This window comes from Nyctereutes procyonoides, unplaced genomic scaffold, assembly GCF_905146905.1.
Source record: "Nyctereutes procyonoides isolate TBG_1078 unplaced genomic scaffold, NYPRO_anot_genome, whole genome shotgun sequence".
NCBI lineage: Eukaryota > Metazoa > Chordata > Mammalia > Carnivora > Canidae > Nyctereutes > Nyctereutes procyonoides.
Genome location: NW_026575044.1, coordinates 5,732,298 through 5,745,449, shown reverse-complemented (window position 1 = coordinate 5,745,449; position 13,152 = coordinate 5,732,298). Strand labels below are relative to the sequence as shown.

General features: G+C 38.9%; 1 protein-coding gene across 1 annotated transcript in view; it reads right to left on the bottom strand.

Annotated features, from left to right (window-relative positions):
* KMO (kynurenine 3-monooxygenase) overlaps window positions 1-13,152 on the bottom strand; it is a 54,310-nt gene that overhangs the window by 32,634 nt on the left and 8,524 nt on the right. The window contains 3 exon segments of the mRNA XM_055323568.1: window positions 702-791; window positions 2,011-2,108; window positions 2,377-2,446. Coding sequence (XP_055179543.1) covers window positions 702-791; window positions 2,011-2,108; window positions 2,377-2,446 — 258 coding nt within the window.

Below are 13,152 nucleotides of genomic sequence, written 5' to 3'. Positions count from 1 at the left end.
GAGAGAGAGGCAGAGACACAGGCAGAGGGAGAAGCAGGCTCTATACAAGGAACCCAACGTGGGACTTGATTCTGGGTCTCCAGGATCAGGCCCTGGGCTGAAGGTGGCGCTAAACCACTGACCCACCTGGGCTGCCCAGAAGTTATAAATATTAGATAAAAATACATTCTTCCCCCAACTCTGTTATAATGTAAAGATAAGAAAAACACAAGGTAAGATAAAGGATTTTCTTTTGTAAACTACATCACCATCTGCCTTCTGTTGTTTTAGAAGTCATACAGCACTGAAAACATTTCTGGTTCATTCTATAAAGTCCTTTATAATTAAATTTGGGGCAAGAGAGTCAATTTGGGGAAAACCCTCTAGAGTTGCTCCTGCATTTTATGCTTGACAATAAATACATGATAATCCTCTCTATGTAATTGAAAGGAGATGGGAGAGAAAGGGTGTCCAGGCCACCATGAACAATGCATATAGGCAAAAAGAGCTTCAGAGGGATGAAAATTTAACTAACTCCTATTGAGTGTTTATTAGGGAAATTGAAACCTATCTTAAAGTCTCCTATCAATTAACATCTTAACTAGTATATGTTTCCAAATTGTAGACTGATCCAGGCAAGGCCAAAGATAGATCTAGAGAGGAAAGGAGGGGCCGATGTTAGACTCAATTGTAAGCAAACACTATCTTCAGGGTAAACCCACCTGTGACTTGGTCCCATAGGGAATTGCAGACTTTTTTCCTGAAAGAGAATGAATCATTCTTGCTCTCATGGGAATGCCTTGAGATACAATCTGAAATAAAATCAGAAATATCAAGTTCAATTACCATAACATGGCATCATCCAAATAAGATATATACCAGTTTTAAAATGAGATTTTTCAAATATTTTCAAAAAATTAAAAATTAATGCAAAGGATAATGGAAGTATGATGGAAACAATGAAAATTATGTTCCCGCAAATTTTAGTTTTTGGGTTTTTTTTTAACCTTTAGATTTTGGAATTGACTTAGATTTTATCTGCTCTAAATCACATATTATCATTAAAGAAAATGGTTCAGTGTTGGAGAGTTTATAAGTGATTTTTTTTTTTCATGATCACAGAAGAGAGTAAAACATTAGGAAGAAAACTTAGGATGCCCAAACCTCCATGAAGACTGTTTTCCTACACACACATCTAAGGAAAACTGTGGAACTAGAACCGGTACCTGTACTGACCCATATTATCACTTCAAAGACACGTTATCCACAAAAGTATTATCAGCAAAATATATTACATCTGTTCACACTTCCAAGCTACATGTGAGACAGTGAGAAGTTTGGCAACATTGAGACCACATCAGGAAAATCTACAGACCTACAGTACTTATCCAAACCCTGGGGACCCATTGGTTTCAGGGTTCAAAGTTTTCAAACTTTAGATAGGTAATGGAATGCATATCCAGATATCACAGAACACCCCATGGACTGTGGGGGCACCACCCCATATCGGAGGATAATATATCTGTAGCAAAACATTTCACACTAAATGAGAATTTTTAAAAGGCCACAAGAAGCCTCACATCAGGTCAAGTTTGCTGCTGAATGGGTGATGAAAAGCTTTCTGTTTCCAGAGTTTTTTGGAGTATAGAATTGTGGACAAGAGACTATGGACCTGTATGGTCAAAAGAATGGGATTTTCTGGCCTCTTCTCATTGGGATGCCTCCTCAGGTCACACTTTCTGTAGGCTGAGACCTATCCTCTCATTGAGAACCCAGTGTCAGAAGAGATCATTAGGGGGGTTGTAGGATCCCCCTGCTCTGCATCATGCTCCAGGTCCCCCAAGCTGCCTCAAGTGTCAAATGTTCATCATCTTGCCAAATTTAGAAGTTTGAAAACCTTTGTAGGATGCATTTTCATGCAAAGTTTCTTGGCATCATATGGTGCTTTGAATTAGGCTGAAATCAAGAGCATGTAATTGTTGGAAAATTACAAGTATGATCTTTTATAAGGAAAATATGTTAATAAGGTACCTGATCTTCCAGGCCAATGGCATTCAAGGCTTGTCGTCCTCTATAAGAAAGGGCCAGATTAATGCTTCTTCCACGTGCAAATTTAGCCACTCGGATATCTAAGACATGGAAAGTAGACTCCGTATTACAAAAAGCTCCTCTATCTTAGGACAGGGTAAGCACACAGCATCTGAACAACTGGCGCAATCAGGACCAAGCTAAAAGACCCTGTTAAGTTCTTTAAAGCAAACACTAATCATAGATTTTGTATTAAAATAATTTAGATAGTTGAAGTTGTTAAAAAAATTTAAGTTCCTCTTTCTAAAAAAATTTATTTTTAAAATTGTCAGAGAATCAATTTTCTCATAATTTTCAGTATTTTCTTACCTTCCCTAGCTTCATATACATCAACTTGGAAATTCTTCTTTGCAAGGAAGCATGCATTTAATGATCCAACCTAGGAATCAAAGCAATTTTTTTCATATTTTTATCTGATTCCACAATTCTAGAGAATTTTTGGCAGTATACAACATTGAGTGTAATTGTACTTGTACTAGCCTTGACTGTCACATTGATTTACTTAATCACTAATAGAAAGCATCATTTGCAAAAATAATGGGATTAACTCAAGATTAAACTGTATGATTTTCAGAAGTAGCTTTGATATTTTTCTTTTTAAGTTTTTTATAGTGAGATATAACTTTCATACAGAAAGATAATAAAATGTGTACAGTTTACAGAATACTTAGAAAGCAAACATCCATATAACTACCACTCTGGTCAAAAACAGAATATCACTGCCAGTCCTTCATAGTTCTCCCCATTTCTTCTCCAGTTATGATCCCCAATCTTTCACCAAGCAAATGTTATTCTGACTTTTGTAATAACCCATCCTTGCTTTTGAATCAGTAATTAGAATCACACTTGTATATATTCTCTTTTTTAACTCAACAAAATGCTTCTGAGGTTCATATATGTGATTGTACATAAACCCCAGGTCATCCACTTTCTTTACTGTACGATTTCTTCATTGACTGAATTCTCACAGATTATTTAGCTGTTCTACTGTTGAAGGACATTTGAGTTGTTTTGCTCTGAGAATATTTTTTCTCACTTTTATTGAAATATAATTGACATATAATATTGTATAAATTTAATGTATATAATATAATGGTTTGATAAATGTATACATTGTGAAATGATGATCTGAGAGCATTATTAATGCTGCAGGGATGAGATAGATACCACCTCATACCAGTCAGAATAGATAAAACTAACATCTCAGGAAACAACAGATGTTGGCAAGGATGTGGAGAAAGGGGAACCCTCTTACATTGTCGGAAGGGATGCAAACTGGTGCAGCCACTTTGGAAAACAGTATGGAGGTCCTTCAAGAAGTTAAAAATAGAGCTACCCTATGAATCAGCAATTATACTACTTGGTATTTATCTAAAGGATATAAACATTAGTGATCTGAAGGGGCACCTGCACCCCAATGCTTATAGCAACAATGTCCCCAATAGCCAAAATATGGAAAGAGCCCAGATGTCCATCAACAGATGAACATATATGTATACATGTATACCTAGATACACACATATATACAATGGAATATTACTCAGCCATCAAAAAGAATGAAATTTCACTATTTGCAATGACATGGATGGAACTAGAGGATATTATGCTAAGTGAAATAAGTCAATCAGAGGAAGACTAGTATCATATGATTTCATTCATATGTGGAATTTGAGAAACAAAACAGATGAATATAGGGGAAGGGAGGGAAAAATAAAATAAGATGATATCAGAGAGGAAGTGAGACAAATCATAAGAGACTCTTAACTATAGGAAACAAACTTAGGGTTGCTGGAGGGGAGATGGGTGAGGGGATGGGAAACTGGGTGATGAGCATAAAGGCAGGCACTTGACGTCATGAGCACTTAGTGTTATATGCAACTGATGAATCACTGAAGTCTGCCTCTGAAACTGATACTACACTATATATCAATTAATTGATTCTAAATTTAAAAAAATTTTTAATGCTACAGGGGCACCTGGGTGGCTCAATCAATTAAGTGTCCAGCTTTTGGTTGCAGTTCAGGTCATGATCTCAAGGTCATGAGACTGAGCCCCACATTGGGCTCCACACTGATCATGGAGCCTGCTTAAGATTGTCTCTGTGCCTCTCCCTCTGCTCCTTCCTCTTGTGCTCTCTCGATCTAGAAAATTAAAAAAAAAAAAAAACAATGCTGCAAAACCCAGTTTTGTACCTGTATCCCATATACAGTTGCAGAACTTTTCTCTAGGGTTTTATACATGGAAGTGGAATCCCTAGTCAAAGGTTTATGTATCTTCACTGTAATAAAGGTCAAACTGTTTTGGAACTTTGTGTGAATGTGTTTTCTTACCAACAGCTTCTGAGAGTCTTTCCTTGTCAGCACTTGGTGTTCTCAAACTTTTAAATGTTGTGATGGATGGGTAAGATGGAAGGTGTGTGGTTTTAATTTGTATATGACTGATTGCTAAAAAGGTTAAACTCTTTTTCATATACTGACTGGCTATTTGGATCTCTTCTGTAAAGTGCCTGTTTGTCTCTTGCCCATTTTCTATTGGGCTTTTTTTCCTGCAGATTACTTGAGTTATTCATAGATCTGAGTACAGAGTCCTCATCATTTTCAAATGTTGCAAATATTTTCTTCTGTTCTGGGGCTTGTTTTTAAACTTTATAGTATCTTTTACAAAATTTTTTTATTATTGAAGTACCATTGGGTTGACATATTGCTATATTTGTTTCAGATGTGAAACTCTACAGTAGCTTTTAAAGATGAGGAGCTCTTTAATTCAGTCACCTTTATCCATCTTCTACATTATTTTTTAAAATATATTTATTTATTTTAGTAAGATAGAGTTGAAGCATGAGGGAGAGGAAGAGAGGGGAGAGAGGGAATTGAAAACAGATTCCCCACTAAGCACAGAACCTGACTCAGGGCTCAATCTCACAACCCTGAGATCATGATCTGAGCCAAAATCAAGAGTCTGACACTTAACCAACTGCACGACCCAAGCGCCCCCATCTTTTCCATTATTATTAATGCATTTGGCATCTTGTTTAAGGAATGTTTTCCTACTCTGAGATTATGAAGAATTTTTTGCTGTTGTCTTCTCAAGACTTTGTAGTGTTGCCTTTGAACAGCTTTATGTAGGTCTCAGTGATTTATTTGCCACCTCATCGCTAGCAACTTATACTTGGCAATATCATCCATATTCAAGTATCACACTAGAATTTTTAGCAGCACTGAATGGTGTTAACTAACTTTTCTTCTTGAAACGCTAAACTTCCTTTGTTTTCTGATTTTCTTCATATATCTTTGGTCATTCCCTTTTTCTCTCTTTCATCCTCATAAAGAAAGACAGTCAGACCCTGGAGTTTCTAAAGCTTCCAGACTGGTCTATCCTCCACCCATGGGGATGCACTGACTTTCATCTCTTACACAGATCTCATTTTTGGGCTCATGCATACAAATGCTTCATTGCTGTAGCCTCCTACAGGTCTCCAAGCTCCTCAGAACCAATAACTCCAAACTGAAACTTGTGACTCTTGCCCCACATTATGTCAATTCTCTGCAAATATGTAAATGAATAATATTCGGATGGGATAGAAACCTAAGCTTCATCCTTGGGACCTCTCTCTCTCCCTCATCTCCACATCCAATCCATTCCAAGTTCTGCCAATTCTACCTCTTGATGTTTCTTTACCCATCTTTTTTCATTTTTACCATTATGCTTCTATCATGTCATCATGATCACTATGCTTGACTAATGTCAAGCTTCCTGTCTGTTTTACCAGCATTCATCTGACTTCTTGCCAACAGATTATCCATGAGCAGCCATTTGGTGTGATGGCAAAACAGGTCATTTGAACTAAATCTTCTACGAGATAAAGGAAACAGAAGAATGTAGCATTTGGAGCCATGTCTGATGGTATCTACTGATTGCCAGACAGGCTGAGAACTTCAGCAGAGTTTATGACAGATTCATGAAGCCAGAGGATAAAATCTGGAATTCAGGACAGCAACCCAGATTCAGAAAGGTTAGTAAATCCCCAGGCTTTGAGTCAGGACCCTAAACAGGTACATCCTGGAAGTTAGGCAAACTGGAAATGAACCAATGATGGAAGGGACGGTAGACAGCCTAGAGATCATCTTTAGTCTTGATTGGATCACGCTCATCCAGGACTGTTATTAGCCACAGCCACCTGACAGAAGCAAACATAATACTCTCTAGAGAAAAATGCCTGCATCATAGGTCTCAAATTTTCTCCATGATATTTAAAAATTATGCAGATCATATCACTCTTCTGCCCTAGCTCTGCTAGCCTTCTTTCAACTGCTTGTACATACCATGCTTTCTGCTAACAGAGGATTTACCACATACTATTTCCATAGCCAACAACCTTCTTCCTTTCCCTCTTTACTTGGTAAACCTACATCCATCCTCAGAATTCCATGCAGCTTCACTTGTTGAGGAAGCTTCCTTGGCCACACTATCTCAAACCCCTTCTTATGGGTTCTCATGGTTCTCATGGTGCTATAGACTTTTCCTTTGAAAAAATGTTAAAGGTTGAATTGTTCACCCCCAAATTCATCTTCTGCAGTCCTATCCTTCACACATTAGAGTATGACTTCTTTGAAAAGGGGGTCTTTACAGAGATAATTAAGTTAAAATGAGGTCTTTAGGATGAGCCATAATCCAACATGATTGGTGTCCTTATAGAAAGAGGACTTTGGAATTTTTTATTTTTTTTTAATTTTTTTATTTATGATAGTCACAGAGAGAGAGAGACAGAGAGAGAGACAGAGGGAGAAGCAGGCTCCATGCACCGTGAGCCCAACGTGGGATTCGATCCCGGATCTCCAGGATCGCGCCCTGGGCCAAAGGCAGGCGCCAAACCGCTGCGCCACCCAGGGATCCCAGGACTTTGAATACTGATAGACACACAGAGGGAAGATGATATTAAGAGACATGGGGAGAGGGATGCCTGGGTAGCTCAGTGGTTGAGCTTCTGCCTTTGGCTCAGGGTGTGATCATGGAGTCCCGGGGACAAATCCCACATCAGGCTTCCTTCATGGAGCCTGCTTCTCCCTCTGCCTGTGTCTCTGCCTCTTTCTCTCTCTCTCTGTGTCTCTCATGAATAAATAAATAAAATCTTTTTTTTGAAAAAAAAAAAAAAGAGAGAGATGGGGGAAGCTGGCCATCTGCAAGCCTAGGAGTGAGGCCTGGGACTCATCCCTCCCTCATACTTTCAGAAGGAACCAACCTGCTGACTCCTGGACTTCTAGCCTCCAGGACTATAAGACAATAAAAATCTGTTCTTTGAGCCACTTGGTTTGTGGTACTTTGTTATGGAAGCCTGTAGAAACTAATACAAAGAACTTATTACAATTGAAAGTTTACATCTTTAGGGTGACTGTATGGCCAATATCTGTCTACCCTACTGGGCTGCAAACTGGTTTGCTTGCCATTTTATCCCTAGCCTCTATCATTGTGTTTGCAGCATAATAAGTACCTGATTAGGACTTGTCAAATGTATAAATAAGTGGTAGAGGTTACATTTTTTTAAAAATATTTTTTTTCTTTATTTCTTTATGATAGTCACAGAGAGAGAGAGAGATAGGCAGAGACACAGGCAGAGGGAGAAGCAGGCTCCATGCACCGGGAGCCTGACATGGGATTCGATCCCGGGTCTCCAGGATCGCGCCCTGGGCCAAAGGCAGGCGCCAAACCGCTGCGCCACCCAGGGATCCCGAGGTTACATTTTTAAATAAAATTTGTAACCAAACCAAGTCAAAATTTATTGAGCATCTATTATGTATGATTTAAGCTACTAAACTTTAGGGATCGAAAGGTTATCAAGCTAAGTCCTTGGGCTCAAAAACATCAATTCAGTTAAGAAAAGACAAACATATAAACCAACCAATGCTTAGCAAACCATTTTTGAGTATAAAGGCCCACTTTTTACATAATGATTACAGTTGATTCTTGAAAAACATGGAGGTTAAGGGTGCTGACCCCAACCACTGTCGAAAATCCACCTATAACTTTTGACTCTCTGAAAACTTAACTACTAATAAGCCTACTGTTGGCCAGAAGCCTTACCAGTGATATAGTAACACATATTTTGTTTGTTATGTATTATACAGTGTATTCTTACATATAAAGTAAGCTAGAGAAGAGAAAATCATAAAGAAGAGAAAATATTTACAGGACTGTACTATATATATATTGAAAAAAATATCAGCACATAAGTGGACCCACACAGTTCAAATCCTGTTGTTCAAGGGTCAACTGTATATGTTTGGGTCATATAGTTTTATTCCATTTACCTAATGTTTTATATGCCTCTAGATTGAGAGGCCTATCTTAGCAAAATAATTTTGGGCCCAGCGGTGGAAATCAATGTTAAAAAAAACAACGGAATAAACACCTAGAGAACACACCAAGAAAGGATAAATTTTGCCCTGAGGGATGTGGCAGATTGTATTTGTCAAAGATGGCCAAAACTATATTTTCCATCTTATACAATCTTTTGCAGTTATGACCTTGACACTTTTTCACCAGAGGATGGAGTTCATTTCTCTACTTTGAATCCAGGAGGGCCTGTGATAGCCTTGATCAATAAAATGCAGTAGAAGTGACACTTGAGCTATTTCTAGGCATAGTCCTTAGGCTAGCCTGGAAGGGCCTGTGTCCTGCCTTTTGGAAGCCAGTGATCATGTGGGAAGAGTAAATATCTGCAGGTGCTGTGTAATGAAAAACCCAAGCAACAGGGAAGGCCACATGAAGTTGTTCAAGTCAAGAGCCTGAACTGAGCTCTTTACTCCCCAGTGGCCCATAGCAACTGCCTGCCATGGGAGCACGCCATCTTGGACAGTTAGCCTGGTCAAGCTCCCAGATGACTAGGGCCATATGACAGACCATCGTCAGAGCTGTGAGGCATAGTGATAGAGTATTGTTTTAGGCCACTAGGTATTGGAGTGCTTTGTTACATAGCAATAGATAGGACAAAGGGATTGGAAAAAACACAAAAAACAAAAAAAACTTCCTGGAAAACATTACTTTTGAGTTGAGCTTTGAAGGGTGAGACTATTTTGACGTGTAGAGAAGAAGCAAATTGATAAAGAGTAGTAATCCTTTTGGATATTTAAAAACAACTCTCAAGAAATCCAGAAAAGTTATTATTTGAAAAATATTGATTTCCAAGTATTACAAGATTCCTGTCTAGACATTAAAAGTGATCCAGAGAAAATAGCGGCCCTTAGGGAGTTCACAGTCCTGTCTAATTCTTCATTTTTTTCTAATATTATTTATATATTTATATTTAACATATATATATATGTGTGTGTGTAAATAAATAAATTATATATATATATATATATATATATATATATATATTTTTTTTTTTTTTTTTTCCCTGTGTGCCAGCCCTGTGCTAGGTGCTGGGAATACAACAAAGAGCAAGATATACCCAGGCCTTTTGAGGTGATTATAGTTAATTATAACACAAGGTGGTCAATAATAGGAGAGTACAGAGAAAGAACCCTCAAGCCAAATTAGGGGTATGGAGTGGGATAGGGCATGATTTTCTGGAAAAAAAAAAAAGAAATCTAAACTGAGACCAAAAACATGTGCCAACTAAGAGTGAATGGATCACCAGGAGAGTTCTAAGTAAAGGGAATATGTGATAAAGATTAAAAGTAACTACTAAAAAGAATGAAACAGAGAAATCTGATTTAGAAAATAATGCTCATGTACAATACCCATGAAATGGTTGTTATGTATATTGCTCTACTCCATTAATCTTTACTGCAGCCACGTGAAGGAGGTACAAGTGATCTTGTCTGATGGGTACTGACATTGAGGTGCAGAGGAGCGAAGTGGCTCATCTAAGATAACACAGCTAGTGAGAGCTGGAGCTGGTATGGGGATTCAAATGGATTCAGTCTGGGTCTAGAGCATGAGCCCTTTATCAATAAATTAGAAATGTGTCTGAGTACCATTGAAGATACAGTTGGAGATGAAGACTGTGAATTTATAGTGGCACCAAGATGTGAGGTTATGTTATGTTATGAGGTTATGTTAGGTTATGCTTTTTTCTTATAGCACTGGACAGCCTGGGTTTCTACACAGAGGAAGAAACTCATTGGAACCAAGCAGGGTGGGTTTTGGCCACTTGGATGGGGTGAAAAGCAAGAAATTGAAGATTTTGGTTGGATTGATAGTAACACCAAGTTGGATGAAATGGAAGGAACATAGAGGGGTGCTCCTGAACAGCAAGAAGTAGGAGGTTTCTGTGAAGAGCAGATGTAGCAGAAGCAACAGAAGGAATTAGGTTTTTAATCAGAGTCCGAGGTCTGACTCTATTATCTTGGATGGGGCAGTTCCATGGATGACAAGGTCTAAGTCCAACAGGAGTCATGGGACTTGGAGGCTGAGGTATGGTGGAGATGGAAGATAATGGAAAGCATGCAGTTCAAGGACAAAGGGGTTAGAGAATTGCATGGGTCAACAATGTGAGCTTTGATAGTCGCTTAGGGTGATGGCAGTGCTGGAATATACAGAAAAGATGTTGTGAACATGCTGAAGTCTTCAGGACAGAGGGGAAGTGACTGAGAGGTAGATTGATGACAACAGAAAGGAGGTAGAAGGGAATATAAGTAGATGACACAAACCTCAAAGAGCATGCACAGAACACCGAGGCTTACAGGGCTGGAAGTTGCAGCGTAGAGTAAGGATACCAGGCTAGATTCCAATCCGGACATACCTGAGCCATGAGAGAAGGCTGCAAGGTGTAAAATAAAACCAGGAGTTTGAAGGGGAGAGTCAACAAGTAAAGTGAAAATGCTAGAAATTTTGCTTACCATAAAACCGGGGTCTGGAGAACCCTGAGGATGGCTTTGGAAGTAGCATTGAGGAATCACAGAGCTAGATGGGAGGCCTCAGAGGTTCTCAGCAGCTCCCTGGTGGATGTGGGGGCTAAGGAGAGGGCCACGCACCCGCTCTGTGTTTAGGGTCTATTTGTCAGTCCCAGATGCAAGCACAGAGAGACCTGATTCCTCTTCTTCTATTTCCTGCAGTGTTTACTCTTCTGCTCCAAGGCACCTTCACATCTAAGTACCTATATTTTTGGGGTTATTTTGTTTGTTGGTTTGGTTTGGTGTTTGTTCCTTTGCTGTTTTTTGTTTGTTTTTTTGTTGTTTTGTTTTTTAAATAATCTAGTGGTTCAGGCTTGAGCTCCTTTCACCATTTATTGATACTGTGACCACCAAACTTTCTTCATATCATTCAATTTCTGTAGACTGATGATAGTTATTTTAAGAACTTAGTCCCTATTTAAACAATTAAGTGTATGGAAAGGTTTCAAATTTAATTTTTGCAAAGCAATTCACATATTTAATATTCTGTAAGGTCAACCAAGAAATCCATGTTCAATTATTTTTGTAAAATAAATATACCAGAGTTGGGGTGAGGGATGAATAGATGGATCACAAAGGATTTTTGTGATGATACCCTAATGGTACATACATGTCATTATACATTTGTCCAGTCTCACAGAATGCATCTCAATGTATACTACAGACTTTGAGTGATGATACGTCCATGTAGGGTCATCTCTTGTACCAAATACCCCACTTTGGTAGGGCATGTTAATAGGGAACACTATGCATGTGTGGGAGCTGGAGATATTGGGAAATCTCTGTACCTTCTCTCTAATTTGCTTTGACCCTAAAGCTACCCCAAACAAAAGTCATAATAAATAACCATCTTTTCCTGTGCAGCCACTACTGAAATTATGAACACATTGTTAGCATTTGATGCAGCTGAAGAGATCATGACCAGTTGTTTTCTTTTTAATCCTTCAATCTGATTGCCTTCCTCTCAATTCCTCAATCTGAAGTGACTTCCTCTGATTGCTGGTGTTACTTTCTCAACAGTGGTCAAGCTGTCTCAACTAACAGCATGACTTGGTGCCTGGCACAGAACAGTGTGTCTCCACAACTTTTCCATCACTTTTCACTCCTTTCCAGCACAGCCCTGGACCCTTTTATGTTTCACTAATCACAGCTCCTTTGATTTCACTGCAGGTGATTTCTTCCTGTTAAATATGAACTTCTTAAATCTCTATCTTCCTTCTCTGCTTTTTTCCAATTTATGAAAAGATGCTTGTCTATCTATATTCTTTCCATTTGTATGTTAAAGAATATCTAGCCAGGGCAGTAGCAGAGGCAAGTTCGCATTAGGGAAAGGAAAACTGAAAGGCTACAGTGAAATTGATACAATCAAATTAATTCCTTCCAAAGGCTAAATTGTTCTGTGGCATTTAGAAAACAAATGAAGAAGCTTAAATTAAAGGCAAAATGGAGCAAGTTTCCCTGAAGGAAAGGAGAGGCTTGAGAAACTCCTCTGTCTTTCACAGCACATCATTCTCACTGCTCCTTTTATGGTGGAAAGCAGGACCGGGAAGGATATTGATCAGGAGACCAACAGGGTCGGGAGAGTTGGAATAAAGCTAGATGAAGTAATGAAGTAATTTGGAAGTGAATCTTCCTTACTGGGAAGACAGGCCAGGGAGAAAGACAAATAGTACCCAAAGCCGCAGTCCAGGTGATGAACGATCAGTGAAAACCTAATGCGGGAAATGATCTAAGAGTAGAGAAAGAGGCAAGAAATCCACTAATCCATTTCTGGGAACCCAGCTACAAGAAGCCACGGACAAGCAGGTCTCAGTGGCTGTGCCCAGAATAGACTCGGTTCCAACTCAATGGTGGGCCTGTGGTCTACTTTCATGGATTTCTTAGGCTCCTTTTCTTTGACTAAAACTGTTTTCAGGATCTGGGGAGAGGAGGTGGACTCAAGTGGATAATCTGCTTTAGTCCTTTCTAAGGCAAGTATTGATTTCTCCTTTTCCCAACCCCCCAACATTTCTTGTGTGTTTGCCAACTGAGTGTGTATACATGGCTCCTCATGGGGCAGAGGAGAGAGGTTGTGGACACGAAAAGATTAAATATAATCCTGGTTCATGAAAAATCAAGTGTTAGAATGAAGGCCAGGAGGAACTCTGATGCATTACTAGTGATGGTCTTGTCAACCACATCTCTCAAATCT